This window comes from Pristiophorus japonicus, chromosome 2, assembly GCF_044704955.1.
Source record: "Pristiophorus japonicus isolate sPriJap1 chromosome 2, sPriJap1.hap1, whole genome shotgun sequence".
NCBI lineage: Eukaryota > Metazoa > Chordata > Chondrichthyes > Pristiophoridae > Pristiophorus > Pristiophorus japonicus.
Genome location: NC_091978.1, coordinates 88,676,000 through 88,696,272, shown reverse-complemented (window position 1 = coordinate 88,696,272; position 20,273 = coordinate 88,676,000). Strand labels below are relative to the sequence as shown.

General features: G+C 44.3%; 1 protein-coding gene across 1 annotated transcript in view; it reads right to left on the bottom strand.

Moving 5' to 3' along the window:
* LOC139231007 (gamma-secretase subunit Aph-1b-like) overlaps positions 1–20,273 on the bottom strand; it is a 106,428-nt gene that overhangs the window by 65,755 nt on the left and 20,400 nt on the right. Inside the window, exon 2 of the mRNA XM_070862483.1 lies at positions 17,033–17,203. Within this exon, the coding sequence (XP_070718584.1) occupies positions 17,033–17,203 (171 nt within the window). The remainder of the gene's footprint in view (positions 1–17,032; positions 17,204–20,273) is intronic.

Sequence of the window (20,273 nt, the reverse complement as noted above, 5' to 3'; positions counted from 1 at the left end):
GGGAATCCCCGACAGTGGTAAGCCATTTACCCTGTTTGTCCATGAGAAAGAAGGATACATGACAGCTATACTGACACAAGAACATGGGGATCAGCAAAGACCTATTGGCTATTATTCGGCAAAACTGGATGCGGTAGCCCTCGGATGGGGAAGTTGCTTAAGAGCCATGGAAGTTACATGTCGAGCGGTAATGATCACTGCGGGTCTAGTCCTCGACCAAAAGCTGATTGTCAAATGTCCCCACACTGTACATGCTTTGCTGTCTATGAATAGAATGTCTCAGGTGACGGCAGCTAGATGGACCCGCTGGACAGCAGTTTTGGAAGCTCCTAATCTCCGTATCGTCCGGGCCAGCCCGGTTAATCCCACAACTATGCTCCCGATGTCAGAATCGAGGGAGCAAGAGGGGGGAGAATGTGAAGAGCATGACTGCATGGAGATTTTAAAAGAAACAGAAGAAGCAGCCTTAGCAGAAGAGCAGCCTCTGCACAACCCAGACCTCATCCTGTTTACAGATGGTTCCTCCTTTGTTGACAATGGTACCAGAAATGCAGGATGGGCAGTTACAACCTTATATGAGGTAGTGGCAAAAGGATGTTTACCCTCAGGAACGTCAGCACAACAGGCCGAGTTACGGGCCCTGTCAGAAGCATGTCTGAGATTTAGATAGGTTAAGCGAATGGGCTAAGGTTTGGCAGATGGAATACAATGTCGGAAAATGTGAGGTCATCCACCTTGGGAAAAAAAACAGTAAAAGGGAATATTATTTGAATGGGGAGAAATTACAACATGCTGCAGTGCAGAGGGACCTGGGGGTCCTTGTGCATGAAACTCTTTTAGAGTCTACCTACAAAACATAAAACATTAAACCGTGCCACCCGACCTGGGTGACACACCAGACATTTACAAGGCCTTTTTTTTTCTTTTTCTTTTTTTTTGGTTTTTTTTTGGGCGCTAAAATCAAATTTTTTCCAGTGCCCCCTATAAAAGGGGAGGGGGACACTAAAAGCACTGGCAATTAAAACAAATTAAACAGAATCCCCAAAAGTTAGTTTGCAGGTGCAACAGGTAATCAAGAAGGCAAATGGAATGTTGGCCTTCATTGCGAGAGGGATGGAGTACAAAAGCAGGGAGGTCCTTCTGCAACTGTACAGGGTATTGGTGAGGCCGCACCTGGAGTACTGCGTGCAGTTTTGGTCACCTTACTTAAGGAAGGATATACTAGCTTTGGAGGGGGTACAGAGACGATTCACTAGGCTGATTCTGGAGATGAGGGGGTTACCTCATGATGATAGATTGAGTAGACTGGGTCTTTACTCATTGGAGTTCAGAAGGATAAGGGGTGATCTTATAGAAACATTTAAAATAATGAAAGGGATAGACAAGATAGAGGCAGAGAGGTTGTTTCCACTGGTCGGGGAGACTAGAACTAGGGGGCACAGCCTTAAAATATGGGGGAGCCAATTTAAAACCGAGTTGAGAAGGAATTTCTTCTCCCAGAGGGTTGTGAATCTGTGGAATTCTCTGCCCAAGGAAGCAGTTGAGGCTAGCTCATTGAATGTATTCAAGTCACAGATAGATAGATTTTTAACCAATAAGGGAATTAAGGGTTACGGGGAGCGGGCGGGTAAGTGGAGCTGAGTTCACGGCCAGACCAGCCATGATCTTGTTGAATGGCGGAGCAGGCTCGAGGGGCTAGATGGCCTACTTCTGTTCCTAATTCTTATGTTCCTATGTTCTTATGTTCATGTCGAATAACAGAAAGACAGACAGCTAATGTCTACACAGATTCGTGTTATGCTTTTGGAGTCGCTCACGACTTTGGTCTGTTATGGCGGAAAAGAGGATTCCTCACTGCTGCTGGTACACCTATCCGAAATGGAAAGGAAGTCCGAGACTTACTAGAAGCCATACAATTACCTCAGGAAGTGTCCATCCTGAAGTGTAAGGCCCATACCAAGGAAAATACCACAGAAGCACAGGGAAATGCCCTAGCCGACCAGGCAGCTAAAGATGCCGCCTCACAGGGCGTTCCCCCAGAAGAACCAACACAGATGTGCAGATTGAAAGCACTCAGGACTCTGACATGAGACCTTCAAACAATGCAAAGCGAGTGCTCCAGAGAGGAAAAATGGACATGGATTGAGGCAGGAATCAAGCTATGTGAAGATGGTGTCTGGAGACAAAGAGTTACCGACAAGCCAGTCGCGCCACAAGCGCGTATGTCTTTTTTTAGCCCAACAGATCCACTCGTGGGGACACTTGGCCTCACAACAGATGACGGCACGGTTCCAGAAAAGCTGGTTGGGGTCGGGGATTTAAAAAACATGCCCAGCTGGTAGCAGACCGCTGTGTGGTCTGCCAGAAAAATTATTCTGGACCCATCACGGTAATGCCCCAACTGAGGCCCCCTGCCCCTGTCGGACCATTCCAGCATCTGCAGGTTGATTATATATCTCTTCCTTCATGCCAAGGATTCACTAACATTCTTGTCATGGTCGACAGATTCTCTAGATGGGTAGAAGCTGTCCCAACTAAAAGAGCCACAGCCAATCATACTGCAAAGGTCTTGTGTAAGGATTACATTCCCCGATGGGAGTCCCGAGTAGCATTGACTCAGATCAGGGAACACACTTCACAAGTGCTGTCTGCCAAGAAGTCTGTAGGTTACTGAACATTACGTGGGATTTCCACTGTCCTTATCATCCGTAATGATCAGGACAAGTAGAACGAATGAATCGAACTCCGAAACAACGGCTTGCCAAATATCACCAAGAAGGAACACCATGGCCCCAGGCACTACCAATAGTGCTATGTAGCATTAGGGCAACCCCGAACAGAACTAGTGGTCTAAGCCCACTTGAAATTATAACAGGAAGACCCATGTCGCTGCCAGGAACTATTGATTTAAGGAAAACTGATGTTCACTTAATGAGTGACACTTTGTTATCATACTGTCAGAACCTAACCAATGCTATTAGTTCTGTTTCCCGACAGGTATCGGCAGCTTGGGGTAATCCACCCGAAGGAGGACACGACATCATCCCGGGAGTCTGGGTGTATGTGAAAAAGTTGCATAAAGAACCTTTGGGTGCCAAGTGGGAGGGACCTTATCAAGTGTTATTGGCCACCCAGGCAGCTGTTAAAGTCCAAGGAAAGAAAGCCTGGATCCACGCTTCACACGTTAAACGAGCACCCGTAACTGAAGCTGAAATCTACTAAGGACAATTACTTTTTTACCAAAATGTATAAATTTACTGTATTACTGACTGTAGGTATTCTAGGCATCGGACTACTTCTTACTAGCTGACCCTCTGCACCAAAGGGAAATAGTAGAGTACCAAGGGAATTACATGTAAATACCTTTTTATATATGTCATACATTTATGCCAAACAAGGTAACATTTCTAGTTGTTGGGTGTGTGCGCATATTCCTATTCACTCAGAGAGGGAATCCCTTGAGGCCAGTTCCCTTGAATATCTCGGAAATGGCTGAGTGGATAATTAATTAAATCAAAACAGGCAAGGCATTTCAGAGTACGGAAAACTGGGCACGTAAATGGAAGTCAGCAGGTTACAATCTGATTACCTTTGAAGGGGAATACCAACCATGCTACAATAATTCCAAACGGCTCCCATTTTTTGTTATCACTAATACAACGGGAATAGGAAGACCGGGGGAATCGGTCTGTCTGATTAGAAACATCAAAAGAGGCCAAAATATGGGGTATAGTAACTGTTCCCGGAATTATAATATAATCAAGCCAAGGAACTGTCCAAACTGGGCTGATGTGGGAATTTTTAACGTAACGGGGATTCTGAATAAAACAGATGGAAAAGCCTGGACAGGCCCCGGAGTGTTGCTGACAAAGAAACAGCTAACCTTCATTGCCTATAATGGTGCCTATTGGGTGTGTGGCCACAAGGCCTACTCTTGGCTGCGCCAGAATTGGACGGGATCCTGCTATTTAGCCTACATTGTGCCTTATATGTATCATATAGAGTCACTGTCGGAACATTTACACCGTCCTAAGAGAGCTATCACAGAAACAGAGAAGTTCTTTGCCATTCTGATCCCCAGGTATGGGACCGCCAGACTGGCAAGGGAATCCATTAACATGGCATCCGTTGTGGAACGGGTAGCCAATGATACCTCAGAGGCCCTAGTTAAAATCAATGCAGAAATGGTAGCAATCCGCACAGTAGCCCTACAGAATAGACTGGCCCTTGACTACATCCTGGCTGAAAAGGGAGGTACTTGCGTCCTACTCGGAACCGAGTGTTGCACATATATCCCAAATAGCTCTGAAGAAATTACCCACTTAGCGGAGCATATCCAAAAGGAGGTAGAAAAACTTAAGCAACCCCCATCATTCACTTTGTGGAGCGGAGCCACTGAATGGCTAGGTTCAATAGGAACTTCATTGGTGGAAGGTTTAATTCTATTCGTTGTAATTATTTTACTTTTATATTGTTTGTTTATGTTGATTAAATGTTGTTGCAACCAGGCGGCTGTAGCTGCTGTCCCGCATGTGAGACACCTTGCAGATCCCAGCAGACCATCTGTACGTGGCACAGGGGTAGGTTATGCTTAAGGGAAGGTTGTTTACTGGTTGAATTAAGATTTTGATTTGGATTAAATTGGAATAAGGTTAATTAACTTACTAAAACCAGACTTCCATTGTGGCCACGATGGAACTCGGGCTGGTGTAAATTTGTGGGGAAGCTACTAGTCCGGACATGTGGCGAAACACATCAACAAATTTTAGAAGGAAACTCTATTAACATGTATGAAATTATTTTGTAGAATGTTTAACTAGTGATACCTGATGTTTTATGATTCAGCTTGTGAAAGAATCAAAGGGGGGATTGATAGAGAATTCAAACAGGCTGTATTCAGACAGGTTGAGAAAACACAGACTCCCCATGTCTATGTGCAACTGAGCACATTGCATTAAGTCATCAATCAACTTGACATTTTAGGACCTTTAGGTAGCGAGCCAATTAAAGATTAAAAGACTATCAAATGAGCCAATAAGGTCAAAGAAGGAGAGTTCTTTTCTGTAAATTGAAACAGGTGCAAGTACAGCCATTTTGACCATGTGGTCTCAGAAGGACAAAGGCCTGACTTAAAGCCAGAAGCTTGTTGCTGCTGCCAAAATAAAGTTACATTAAAACTACAACCGGAGTTCGTATTTCATTGGAAATTAAGAGATCTAACAATCCTTATATGGCAGTGAGGATTAGTAAATTAATATAAAAATGAAAATTCCTGATGAAAAAACAAGGGGCCGGAAATTGGTGGCCTTACCGCCCACTGACACCCCCTGCTGCCGAGTTTTTTCAGCAGTTTCCCCTCGGTGACAGATTTCTCCTGGTCTGCTGACGGCGGGAGGGGAGTACCGCTGGGAACCACCCACTGACGGCCTCTGGCGGCCAAGTCACGTAAGTACCCTCCCGCCCGCTGAGCTGTCATGTTGGTGCGGGCTGGAGTCGGCGGTAGCAGGGGGAAGGACCGCTGCATGGAGGCAGGTCTAACCCCAACGGTATTATTTGAATGGGGAGAAATTACAACATGCTGAGGTGCAGAGGGACCTGGGAGTCCTTGTGCATGAATCCCAAAAAGTTAGTCTGCAGGCAGCAGGTAATCAGGAAGGCGAATGGAATGTTGGCCTTCATTGCGAGAGGGATGGAGTACAAAAGCAGGGAGGTCCTGCTGCAACTGTATAGGGTATTGGTGAGGCCGCACCTGGAGTACTGCGTGCAGTTTTGGTCACCTTACTTAAGGAAGGATATACTAGCTTTGGAGAGGGTACAGAGACGATTCGCTCGGCTGATTCCGGAGATGAGGGGGTTACCTTATGATGATAGATTGAGTAGACTGGGTCTTTACTCGTTGGAGTTCAGAAGGATGAGGGGTGATCTTATAGAAACATTTAAAATAAGGAAAGGGATAGACAAGATAGAGGTAGGGGAGACTAGAACTAGGGGGCACAGCCTCAAAATATGGGGGAGCCAATTTAAAACCGAGTTGAGAAGGAATTTCTTCTCCCAGAGGGTTGTGAATCTGTGGAATTCTCTGCCCAAGGAAGCAGTTGAGGCTAGCTCATTGAATGTATTCAAGTTACAGATAGATAGATTTTTAACCAATAAGGGAATTAAGGGTTATGGGGAGCGGGCGGGTAAGTGGAGCTGAGTCCACGGCCAGATCAGCCATGATCTTGTTGAATGGCGGAGCAGGCGTGAGGGGCTAGATGGCCTACTCCTGTTCCTAATTCTTATGTTCTTATGTAAGCAAGAAGACCTGCAAAAAAACATTAGTGAACAGGTTTTAATTTTTTCTTTGTGTTTTTCAGGGTTTCCCCCTCCCTGGGCCAGACTCAATCCTTGGTGGCACTTTGGCGAGGATTGCATTTGCTGCTGGATTGAGAGCTCCCGCCCGTGCCACGCAGATAGACAGGGTATGCTGTTATTTGGCCGCTCGGCAGTAACATAGAAACATAGAAATTTACAGCGCAGGAGGAGGCCATTTCGGCCCATCGTGTCCGCACTGGCCGACAAAGAGCCACACGACCCTCGGTCAGCAGGTGGTTACATATAAACCTATGAACAATGGCGGAAAGGCAAAGAGCACCCAGCCCAGACAACTGCGACATCCCTTACACTGAAACATTCGACACTCCACCCCAACCAGAGCCATCTCCTTGGAGAGGCAAAAATCAGATAAAAACCCAGGCCAATTTAGGGAGAAAAATCTGGGAAAATTCCTCTCCGACCCATCCAGGCGATCGAAACTAGTCCAGGAGATCACCCTGACCATATTCGATTCACTGCAGTACTTACCATTATATCTGCACCAGCCAACAAGAGGTTATCCAGTCTAATCTCAATTACCAGCTCTAGGTCTGTTACCCTGCAGGTTACGGCACTTTAAGTGCCCATCCAACCAAGTGGTGAGGATTTCTGCATCCACCACTCTTCCAGGCAGTGAATTCCAGGTCCCCACAACCCTCTGCGTAAAGAAACCCCCCTCTCCCCCTCCCCCCCCCTCCACATCCCCGCTAAACCTTCCACCAACCAAAACTATGCCACCTCATAATAGACCCCTCCACCAATGGAAATAAGCCCTTACTATCCACTATGTCCAGGCCCCTCGATATTTTGTACACCTCAATGAGGTCTCCTCTGTTCCAATGAGAACAAACCCAGCCTATCCAATCTGTCCTCATAACGAAGATTCTCCATTCCAGGCAGCATCCTAGTAAATCTCCTCTGCACCCTCTCCAGTGCAATCACGTCCTTCCTATAGTACGGTGACCAGAACTGCACGCAGTACTCCAGCTGTGGCCGAATTTGAGCAGAACCTCCCTGCTTTTATATTCTATGCCTCGGCCAATAAAGGCAAGCATTCCGTATGCCTTCTTAACCACCTAATCCATCTGGCCAGCTACTTTCAGGGATCTGTGAACAAGCACTCCAAGGTCCCTTTGTTCATCTACACTATTAAGTACTGCCATCTCTTTTAGAGGGATCTTCCTGGCAAAGTACCGCCCTGTCTCTCGGTGACCATCGGCGGTTCTTTGGGCAGCACTTGGGGGAGGTATTGGCTTTGACCAAGTTCAGGCCCAAGGTTTCTTGTTTGCAAAGATCCATAATAAAAGGATTGGTCATTTTGGAAGTTTTTAAATCAACTGACACTGATTGGGACATGGGCCCACACAGTGAAACAGTCAGATGTTATCCTTTATTCTATCACTTTTAAAGTACCCAGTCGTGCTATGGTGGTGTGGATGAAATGTTTTACCACACCTATGTATCCAATCATAATATGTAACCATAATTTGTCAAAAATACATAAAATGAATTCCACGTAAAGTATAATGTCACTCTAATGAACACTGCTTATAACAATCCCAATGGCAAGATCCAATTTTTACAATGGAAATCGGCCCTACTACAATGAACACTTCAGTTGGATCTACCCGAACCAACCCAGATACAAATGATTTATCTGGAATTCAAGCAGGGCTAATTGAAAAATAACCCATTGTAGTACGAATCCCGGGTAACGTATGCATTCGTTGACAGCCCGCCAGCTGCATACAAACTGCAACAAGGTCATGGGCGTGAGGAGGCAACTGCAACCAGGCAAAGTGCGTGAAGATAGTCTCTGAAAACAAAACCTTCATAGAACTCGGCTTAGCAAATAGCACTATTGTAACTGTGTGGGCCAACAGAGGAAAAATGAAGTCTGCTATCACCGAAGATGAAACGCGATCCAGAGAAAACAAATCCATACTATGACTAATGACGATCTTGATGAAGCAGTCTATTGCTGGTTTTAAAACAGCCAGAGAGTAACAATCCAGTATCGGGTGACGTGCTACGCGCAATGGCCGGAAAATTTTCCAGTCATTAGCTGGAACTAGAAACATCGAAAATAGGTGCAGGAGTAGGCCCTTCGGCCCTTCTAGCCTGCACCACCATTCAATGAGTTCATGGCTGATCATGCAACTTCAGTACCCCATTCCTGCTTTCTCTCCATATCCCTTGATCCCTTTAGCCGTAAGGGCCACATCTAACTCCCTTTTGAATATATCTAACCAACTGGCCTCAACAACTTTCTGTGGTAGAGAATTCCACAGGTTCACAATTCTCTGAGTGAAGAAGTTTCTCCTCATCTCGGTCCCCTTATCCTTAGACTATGATCCCTGGTTCTGGACTTCCCCAACATCGGGAATATTCTTCCTGCATCTAACCTGTCCAATCCCGTCAGAATTTTATATGTTTCTATGAGATCTCCTCTCATTCATCTAAATTCCGGTGAATCTAAGCCTAGTTGATCCAGTTTTTCTTCATATGTCAGTCCTGCTATCCGGGGAATCAGTCTGGTGAACCTTTGCTGCACTCCCTCAATAGCCTCAGGTTAGGAGACCAAAACTGCACACAATACTCAAGGTGTGGTCTCACCAAGGTCATGTATAGCTGCAGTAAGACCTCCCTGCTCCTATACTCAAATACCCTCGCTATGAAGGCCAGCATGCCATTAGCTTTCTTTACTGCCTGCTGTCATGCCTACCTTCAATGACTGATGTACCATGACACCCTGGTCTCGTTGCACCTCCCCTTTTAATAATCTGTCACCATTCAGATAATAACTTGTCTTCCTGTTTTTGCTATCAAAGTGGATAACCTCACACTTATCCACATTATACTGCATCTGCCATGCATTTGCCCATTCACCTAACCTGTCCAAGTCCCCCTGCAGTCTCCTAGCATCCTCCTTGCAGCTCACACTGCCACCCAGCTTAGTGTAATCTACAAACTTGGAGATATTACATTCAATTCCTTCGTCTAAATCATTAATATATATTGTAAATAGCTGGGGTTCCAGTACTGAACCCTGCGGCGCCCCACTAGTCACTGCCTGCCATTCTGAAAAGGACCCATTTATTCCCACTCTTTGCTTCTTGTCTGCCAACCAGTTCTCTATCCACTTCAATACATTACCCCCAATACCATGTGCCTTAATTTTGCACACTAATCTCTTGTATGGGACCTTGTCAAAAGCCTTTTGAAAGTCCAAATACACCACACCCTTGTCCATTCTACTAGTTACATCCTCAAAAAAATTCTAGAAGATTTGTCAAGCATGATTTCCCTTTCATAAATCCATGCTGACTTGGACCGATCCTGTCACTGCTTTCCAAATGTGCTGCTATTTCATTTTTAATAATGGATTCCAGCATTTTCCCCATCACCGATGTCAGGCTAACCGGTCTATAATTCCCTGTTTTCTCTCTTCCCTCCTTTTTCAAAAAGTGGAGTTACATTAGCTACCCTCCAATCCATAGGAACGGAACCAGAGTCCATGAAATGTTGGAAAATGACCACCAATGCATCTACTATTTCTAGGGCCTCTTCCTTAAGTACTCAGGGATGCAGACTATCAGGCCTTGGGGATTTATCGGCCTTCAGTCCTTTCAATTTCCCCAACACCATTTCCTGACTAATAAGGATTTCCCTCAGTTACCCCTTCTCGCTAGACCCTTGGTCCCCTAGTATTTTCGGGAGGTTATTCGTGATTCCTTAGTGAAGACAGAACCAAAGTATTTGTTCAATTGGTCTGCCAGTTCCTTGTTCCCCATTATGAATTCACCTGATTCTGATTGCAAGGGACCTACATTAGTCATCACTAATCTTTTTCTCTTCAAATATCTATATAAGCTTTTCCAGTCAGTTTTCATGTTCCCTGCAAGCTTACTCTCATACTCTATTTTCCCCTTCCTAATTAAACCCTTAGTCCTCCTCTGCTGAATTCAAAATTTCTCCCAGGCCTCAGGTTTGCTGCTTTTTCTGGCCAATTTATATGCCTCTTCATTGGATTTAACACTTTCCCGAATTTCCCTCGTTAGCCACGGTTGAGCCACCTTCCTTTTTTTATTCTTACCCCACAGAGATGTAAAATTGTTGTAGTTCATCCATGTGATATTTAAATGTCTGCCATTGCCTATCCACCGTCAACCCTTTAAGTATCATTCTCCAGTCTATCCTAGCCAATTCACGTCTCATACCGTTGAAGTTTCCTTTGCTTAAGTTCAAGATCCTAGTCTCTGGATTAACTGTGTCACTCTCATGAATTCTACCATATTATGATCACTCTTCCCCCAAAGGGCCCCGCACGACCAGATTGCTAATTAATCCTCTCTCATTACACAAAACCCTGTCTAGGATAGCCTGCTCTCTAGCTGGTTCCTCGACATATTGGTCTAGAAAACCATCCCTTATACACTCCAGGAAATCCTCCTCCACAGCATTGCTACCAGTTTGGTTAGCCCAATCAATATGTGGTTTAAAGTCACCCATGATAACTGCTATACCCTTATTGCACGCGTCCCTAATTTCCTGTTTGATGCCATCCCCAACCTCCCTACTACTGTTTGGTGGTCTGTACACAACTCCCACTAACGTTTTCCTCCCTTTGGTGTTTCGCAGCTCTACCCAAAAAGATTCCACATCATCCATGCTAATGTCCTTCCTTACTATTGAGTTAATCTTCTCTTTAACCAGTAACGCTATCCCACCTCCTTTTCCTTCCTGTCTGTCCTTCCTGAATATTGAATACCCCTGGATGTTGAGTTCCCAGCCTTGGTTACCCTGGAGCCATATCTCCGTAATCCGAATTATATCATATCCGTTAACAGCTATCTGCGCAGTTAATTCATCCACCTTATTATGAATGCTCCTCGCATTGAAACACAGAGCCTTCAGGCTTGTTTTTTTAAACACTCTTTGTCCTTTTAGAATTATGTTGTAATGTAGCCCTTTTTTATTTTTGCCCGTGATTTCACTGCCCTCCACTCTTACTTTTCTCCTTCCTACCTTTTGCTTCTGCCCCCGTTTTACTTCCCTCTGTCTCTCTGCATAGATTCCCATCCCCCTGCCATTTTAGTTTAAACCCTCCACCACAGCACTAGCAAACAACTCCGCCTAGGACATCGGTTCCGGTCCTGCCCATGTGCAGACCGTCCGGATTGTACTGGTCCCACCTCCCCCAGAACCGGTTCCAATGCCCCAGGAACTTGAATCCTTCCCCCTTGCACCATTCCTCAAGCCACATATTCATCTGAGCTATCCTGCAATTCCTACTCTGACTAGCACATGGAACTGGTCGCAATCCTGAGATTACTACCCTTGAGGTCCTACTTTTTAATTTAACTCCTAGCTCCCTAAATTCAGCTTGTAGGACCTCATCCCGTTTATTACCTATATCGTTGGTACCTATATTTACAACAGCTAGCTGTTCACCCTCCCCTCTCCAGAATGCGCTGCAGCCACTCCCGAGACATCTTTGACCCTTGCACCAGGGAGGTAACATACCATCCTGGAGTCTAGTTTGCGGCTGCAGAATCGTCTATCTATTCCCCTTACAATAGAATCCCCTATCACTATAGCTCTCCCATTCTTTTTCCTGCCCTCCTGTGCAGCAGAGCCATCCCTGGTGCCATGGACTTGGCTGATGCTGCCTTCCCTGATGAGTCATCTCCCCCAACAGTACCCAAAATGGTGTATCTGAGGATCTTTTTGGACTGGTTAACAAAATAGAAGCAGCATGTATTGAGAAAAGCACAAATAATTAGAAGCAATCTGTGCCATATAGTTTATTTAAAAAAACAGAAGAAAATGATGTTCAATTTAAATTGGTCATTTCTTCATTTTTCTGATACAGCAAAGCACCAAATCAAACTATAGTCAACACCCTGATATGACGATCGTTCCGTCAGTCCCAACAAGATATGTTATAATGAGGTTCGACAATATACATGAACCAACCTAACAACAAAAAATAATAATCTGACTAGAATAATATTCCTGCGCTTTACTGGCAATTTGATGAAAAACTACTATATGCATGATTGCAACTGCATCAAGTGTCAACAATGAATCATGGCAACTAACAGCAAATATCTTCTGCTTTTGCAACACCAATACCACATAAAAAGATTCTCACTAGATGGATGACAACGTAACAATCAAGCACCCTTTGGCTGACATGCAAGCATCCAATACTGTCCGTTAGTATAGCAATCAACTACTCAGACAATTCCTTACTGCCATTTAATTAAAAGACACGGTATTAATGCTGAAAACAAACTGCCATACAAAACAAAACCATGCATACCATCCAGTAAATATATACACACAGCCAGCTGATAAATATAACTTTTTAAAATATAGAAACATAGAAAATAGGTGCAGGAGTAGGCCCTTCAGGTCTGCACCACCATTCAATAAGACCATGGCTGATCATTCACCTCAGTATCCCTTTCCTGCTTTCTCTCCATACCCCTTGATCCCTTTAGCCGTAAGGGCCGTATCTAACTCCCTCTTGAATATATCCAATGAACTGGCATCAACAACTCTCTGCGGTAGGGAATTCCACAGGTTAACAACTCTCTGAGTGAAGAAGTTTCTCCTCATCTCAGTCCTAAATGGCTTACCCCTTAACCTTAGATGGTTACCCCTGGTTCGGGACTTCCCAAACATCGGGAGCATTCTTCCCTCATCTAACCATCAGAATTTTATATGTTTCTATGAGATCCCCTCTCATCCTTTTAAACTCCAGTGAATACAGGCCCAGTCGATCCAGTCTCTCCCCATGTGTCAGTCCTGCCATCCCGGGAATCAGTCTGGTGAACCTTCGCTGCACTCCCTCAATAGCAAGAACATCCTTCCTCAGATTAGGAGACCAACACTGAACACAATATTCCAGGTGAGGCCTCACCAAGACCCTGTACAACTGCAGTAAGACCTCCCTGCTCCTATACTCAAATCCCCTAGCTCTGAAAGCCAACATGCCATTTGCCTTTTTCACCGCCTGCTGAACCTGCATGCCAACTTTCAATGAGTGATGTACCATGACACCCAGGTCTCGTTGCACCTCCCCTTTTCCTAATCTGCCGCCATTCAGACAATATTCTGCCTTCGTGTTTTTGCCCCCAAAGTGGATAACCTCACATTTATCCACATTATACTGCATCTGCCATGCATTTGCCCACTCACTTAACCTGTCCAAGTCACCCTGCAGCCTCTTGCATCCTCCTCACAGCTCACACCGCCATCCAGCTTAGTGTCATCTACAAACTTGGAGATATTGCACTCAATTCCTTCATCAAAATCATTTATGTATATTGTAAATAGCTGGGGTCCCAGCACTGAGTCCTGCGGCACCCCACTAGTCACTGCCTGCCATTCTGAAAAGGACCCATTTATCCTGACTCTCTGCTTCCTGTCTGCCAACCAGTTCTCTATCCACGTCAGTACATTACCCCCAATACCATGTGCTTTAATTTTGCACACCAATCTCTTGTGTGGGACCTTGTCAAAAGCTTTTTGATAGCAACAGAGTTGGGAGATGGACTTCAGGGACTTGCTTCACAGGGCCACTTGGTGGTCAATGCTTGTTAACAACTCTGACAGTCGAGAGAGAAAAATTGCATGGTAAATGTTGACATTGCAATTTGCAATGATAAGTGATCACTCAAAAACAAGCGCATAAATCGAGGCAAAGGGACCGAGTGTAACATAACCAAGTTTGCTGACGATACAAAGGTGGGAGGAAAAGCAATGTGTGAGGAGGACACAAAAAAACCTGCAAAAGGACATAGACAGGCTAAGTGAGTGGGCAAAAATTTGGCAGATGGAGCATAATGTTGGAAAGTGTGAGTTATGCACTTTGCAGAAAAAATAATCGAAGAGCAAGTTATTATCTAAATGGAGAAAAATTGCAAAGTGCTGCAATACAGCAGGACCTGGGGGTCCTGGTGCATGAAACACAAAAGGATAGTATGCAGGTACAGCAAGTGATCAGGAAGGCCAATGGAATCTTGGCCTTTATTGCAAAGGGGATGGAGTAGTTATACAGGGTACTGGTGAGGCCACACCTGGAATACTGCGTACAGTTTTGGTTTCCATATTAACGAAAGGATATACTTGCTTTGGAGGCAGTTCAGAGAAGGTTCACTAGATTGATTCTGGAGATGAGGGGGTCGACTTATTAGGAATAGTTGAGTAGGCTGGGCTTCTACTCATCGGAATTCAGAAGAATGAGAGGTGATCTTATCGAAACGTATACGATTATGAGGGGGCTTGACAAGGTGGATGCAGAGAGGATGTTTCCACTGATGGGGGAGACTAGAACTAGAGGGCATCATCTCAAAATAAGGGGCTGCCCATTTAAAACTGAGATGAGGAGGGTTGTAAATCTGTGGAATTCGCTACCTCAGAGAGCTGTGGAAGCTGGGACATTGAATAAATTTAAGAAAGAGATAGAAAGTTTCTTAAACGATAAGGGAATAAGGGGTTATGGGGAGCGGGCGGGGAAGTGGACCCGAGTCCATGATCGGATCAGCCATGATAGTGTTAAATGGCGGAGCAGGCTCGAGGGGCCGTATGGCCTACTCCTGCTCCTATTTCTTATGTTCTTACGTAGTGATAAATTTGTACAAGGAAATGGTTAGGCCACAGTTAAGAGTACTATGTGCAGTTCTTTGCATCGCACTGTAGAAAGGATAAAAAAGCCACACAGCATGCACAACATAGATTTACTACAATAATACTAGTGTTAAAAAACTATGATTATGAAAATATACCTAAAATATTGGGAAGATTTCATATGAAGCAGAGAATGCCAAGAGGAAATTTAATCGAGGTTTTTAAAATTATGAACAATTTCCTCTGGTTGGGAAGTGATGAGTGATCATCAATTTAATACCGTCTTTAAGACACTCCTTAAAACCTGCCCTAATTTCCCCTTGTGTGGCTCGGTGTCAAATGTTTTGTCTTACAATGCTGGGAAGCGCCTTAGGATGTTTTGCAACATTAAAAGCGCTATATGAATACAAGTTGTTGTTGTTGAGGAGAGGGGTTAGGAGAATTTTCTTTGCAGAGAGAGCATGGCATGCTTGCTACAGTACGTAGTTAAACACTTGAAGTAGCAGAAAACTTTGGGTTGTGGGGAGAAAGCGAGGTAGTGGAATTAGTTTTGGATTGCTCTAGGAAAGACTCGACACAGACACAATGCCCCTGATATTAACTTGAAAGCGGCATTCGAGCGAGTGGGGGGGTGGGGGGGTGGGGGCGGTGGAGAGGGGTGCCATTGTGAGAGAGAAACCCGGAAGTCAACTGAGCGGGTCCGAATTTGCGATCATAACTGAATTGTACCAATTAATTTTGACGTCCGGGTTTCGAGTTTCCAAGGTGCACAGCGAGCATAGTGCGCACCCGCATGATGCAATCTCAGATGTATTTAAAAGGACAGTGCACAAATGGAAACCAGTGGTGTTCAGAATGAATGGTGGACACAGAGCAAAAGCAGCACCCAGTGTTAATAATGCATAACTGGAATTGCTGCTGGGTGCAGTCAGGAGAAGGAGGGACACACTGTTCCCCAGCAATGGGAGGAAGAAACCTGCTGCTTTCACCAAGAAATGAAAAAAAAGACTTGATTTATATAGCGCCTTTCACGAACACCAGACATCTCAAAGTGCTTTACAGCCAATGGAGTGTAGTCACTGTTGTAATGTGGGAAGAAAGCGAGGTTGGAGGTAGCTGAGAAGGTGAGCAGCAGGAGCATTGTGCCCAGGTCATGATGCAATATAGAAAGCAACTTAATTACCTAACCAGGTCAGGAATGAATACATTTGCTGATTCAACTACATCCTGTGCTTTAAGTCCACCCCACCCCACTCTCATTCTGTCTTGCTAAGCATTCTCCATCATATCACTCCTCACACCCACTCAACTTTCAGCAGCAACTAACCTTCACTTTCTATGTACTTCATCACCTTCCCATTTATCAATGCACTGTTGACACGTTCCCTAATCCTTATGCAATGTGATGCAAGTGTCTCATCGTCACCCTCACCGAATGCATTGCATCCATCGGGTGATAACTTCACCTTCACTCACATGTCTGTTTTTTGGCACTTATAGAAGAGAGCACTGAACCCAAGGGAGAGGGAGAGGGAGAGGACTGGAGGTGGCGCACCACAAATAGTCCAGTTCACTGGTGTAGAGGCGGATGCTGACTTTATTACATCAATGACTGAATTATGAATAGACCGAATATAGTGATCAGCAAAATTGTGACTTTGTCATGACTAAATCATATCCTTTCTTTTGTCTTCCAGGGCCTTCAAGCATACACAGCAAGTATCACAGGACATCAATGAGGACGATTCCTTAGAGGACCTCATTCCAGGTGCACTATCACAGGACGTACAGCCATGCACCAGCGCAGATACTCAATCTTCGGTGGCTCTACTTGGACAGTTAGTTGAGTTTTCACCTGGTGATTCATACCTCACAAGTGAGCATGAGCAGACACTAGTGGCAGGGACAGTTGTGGAGAGACCACGTCCAATCTTTTAACCACGTGATGTTACTCTAACTCTTTTTTTAGCCCCCTTTCAAAGCTTAGAGTTCAGCAAGTAGGAGCACTGACATGTCATAATATGCATATTATACATACCTTAATAGTTTGTAGTAAGCAAACCGAAAGACTTCTTGCAGTACTACGGAGAACATCACACCAAAGATAATGAGGGCTTTCTGTAGTTCTGCATCCTTCTCGTTGCTAACCTTCACAGCAATAAACCACACTAACGAAGACAGCAGCAAGGAGAGTAACCAGAAAAATGCCCTGAAACACAGATAACATTCAGTCATTAAGTTGGCATAAATTAACAAATTTAATAAAACTTGGCTCACATGCAGTGATGCCTACCTCAATCGAGCTCTTCTTAAATAACAAAGAAATCCTTCACTTATTTCATTATATAAAAGAGTCAAGGTTCGAGGAAATGCTTTAAGATTACAGTATAGGCAGCAACAGAAGGCTGCATTATGGCACATAAAATCAGGTTGGCAGTGGTTTTAAGGATGTTGTAGGCAGCACTTTCATTTCCACACTGTATACAGTCAGGAAAACAAAGCAAAATTACGACAGATGTTGCTGCTGAACTTTCAGAAAAAGTGATCTCAATTTGGATTTCTGCATTTTTCCAGCTTCTCGGAGGATATTCCTGTTAATTCAAAATGTCTACACTGCTGCAGTGCCAACTAATGCCATGAATAACTGTCTAGCTCCACTATGCCATTATTTGCTTATGTATATGTGTAGCCTTCTGCTGACCATTTCAACTCCATGTTCCCCAAATCTAGTGTTGAATTTGCTTCTTCATTTACATTGATATTTTGATACTGGAGAACAAATGCCGCATTATAATCAATCTGCATTACACTAAGCTGCAGCAATGACACACATCCTAAACATGAGTAGGCCATTCATTCGGCCCAACCTAGTGTATCCAATCATAACAACCTCCTAGCGAGCATTGTTTTTTTTTATGATTTCAGGCTTTTTCCACCTGCCAGTAGTTATATGTTGATCATTTTTTTTGCGGAAAAAAGTCAAATTCAAACCTTATATAGGATTCAAAAAAATTTTATATTTAGTTTTTCTTTCAAAGATCCATTAAAACGTAATTTATGGTTGTGCCACGCCAACCACCAGTAAAACTCCTTTCATGTGAAAGCTGGAGGCGTATATGAGGGAAAGAACTCAGGAGGCAGACAGTGCCAGTGGCCAGTTTCATATGTGGCTTGACAGAAAAAATTCATCCAGTCAAGAATGATGGAAAATATATTAATACTTTTTTAAAAATACAATATATTCAACCAGTAAAAAAACTATTCACTAAATCACAAGAGCTGCAATGGGATTATAAAACTTAGTGGCAGTTGGAAAGTTCAATGATTTTCAGGTAGGATTACACAAAAGCACAGGAAAGTGCTGGACCAGAAAATACTTGGCTGATTTCAAAGTTCAAATAAATACCATACTGTATCTCATATCTCTTAATTGCTTCTTTCACCAAAAAAAAACTAGCCAGGGCCCCTCCTAAATTTGTCGACACTTTCCGACTTCATCGTTTTCTGGGACAGTCTGTTCTATACATTCAGTACCCTGTATGTGGAGTAGTTGAGTCTAAACTTTCTGATCATGTTCCAACTTTCCAATAAATGACTAAAGCTTCAGTCATTTCTCTTGCAGTATACTACTACAGGTACTCCGTTAAGCACAAAGGGCAACTTTTAGTACCAGACAGCATTAAACTCCTCGAAGATTGTAACACTTAGCATCCTGAAGTTACAGAGATTGGAAATATTGGCATTTCTGTGTTTGTTCATTATGGTGGATTCAGTATTTGTCACTTCATGGACTAAGGCAGGCTAGGACTCCAGGCAAAGATGTGAAAAGGGCTTCAACTACACAATATAAAATGAAAACTGAGCAAAAGAAAAAAGAAAAATGCCATCAATAGCAATGCCCCAAGCCACTGATTTCCCACCTCCCTCAGTCAGATGCCTTTCATTCCCCATCACATATAGCAAGTAAATCTTGCAGGGCTGAGATTTCTCAGCCTAGAGGCCTTGACCCGAGGTGCTTCAAAATCTTCCCTCTCTCAATATATTCCTACACACACAAATAAACAGGCAGACTGTCACAACAAGTCACTCTGGCAATAACTGGTGCAGGCAAACAATGAAATCTGTTAGCAACAACTTACCAGAGGCAGCAAGCAAGCAGAAGTGTGTTGGGGGGGGGGGAGCTATAGGCGACGGGATGGGGTCAGGGAGGAACGTGACCTTGAGATACAAAATAAACCCTACTAGGGAAAAGCTACATATCCCAGGATCCCGTGTGGCCAGTCACACATGCAAACACTCCACAACTTCTTAAAAATTAATGTTAAATTTGTTAATTAATTAAGAGGCGGGAATGGAGTGGAGAGGCCTTACCAACCGGGGTCAAACGAATCGGCTGACTTGACCAAAATTGCCCCCGGGCCGGAAGCGGCGGGAACAGGTTTTTGCTCTGCCCGTTTTCACACCGCATCGGGCACGCACCGACCCCACACCGACCAGCAACGACCCTCTTTCCAACCCTTGCGGAATTGCCCCGTGGGAGCGCCGGCAACATCAGTCAGTCCCACCGACAGCTTTCTCCAGCAGGGAGCTGTTTATGGCTGGGTGGCACATCCGCCCTTAAAGAGCAAGTCGCGCTGCCGCAGTCGCCATATTGTTTTTTTATTGTCGGCCGACTGCCAGGTCGGGCCAACAATTATGCCCCCAGGTTTGGCCGGGCAGTGGACCTAACTGAAAACTCTGCAGAGCTAGCAGCGGTTCTTCCCTTTAACTGAAGGGGTGGGGCGGCTAACCCACTGCAAGGGCACTTCTGCCCCGCAGCTGCCCAGAACACTGCCCCCACCCCCAAAAAATTCATCTCTGGTATCTCCACCCCATGGATTGGGGCAGAGAAAAACTTTCCAAAACTGTCTGGGGCGGGGCTCAATTTTGGCCCCACGTTCTTTTCAATCACAGTAAAACTTCAACTTTCAGCTAGAAGTTTAATTAATTTATTTTATAATGTTGGCTCCCAATGGGAGGTCTTCAATTAATAAAACCTTTTTGCTTAATTAAACAGCAAGCATTTCTTGCCAGTTGTGTATATGTATATATACACTCCTTTAAAAAAATTAATTATGATTAATTGCATTTTTTGTATCTCAGCTAATTGAATACTTTTCATTGAATAGTAACAGCTCATGACACTAACAGGGCATTAGGCTGGTTAGTATCTTCCCACTATGTGGGTAATGGCATTATTTTATCTTGCTGACTGTTTCAGAAAGTTGGTCAGAGATCTC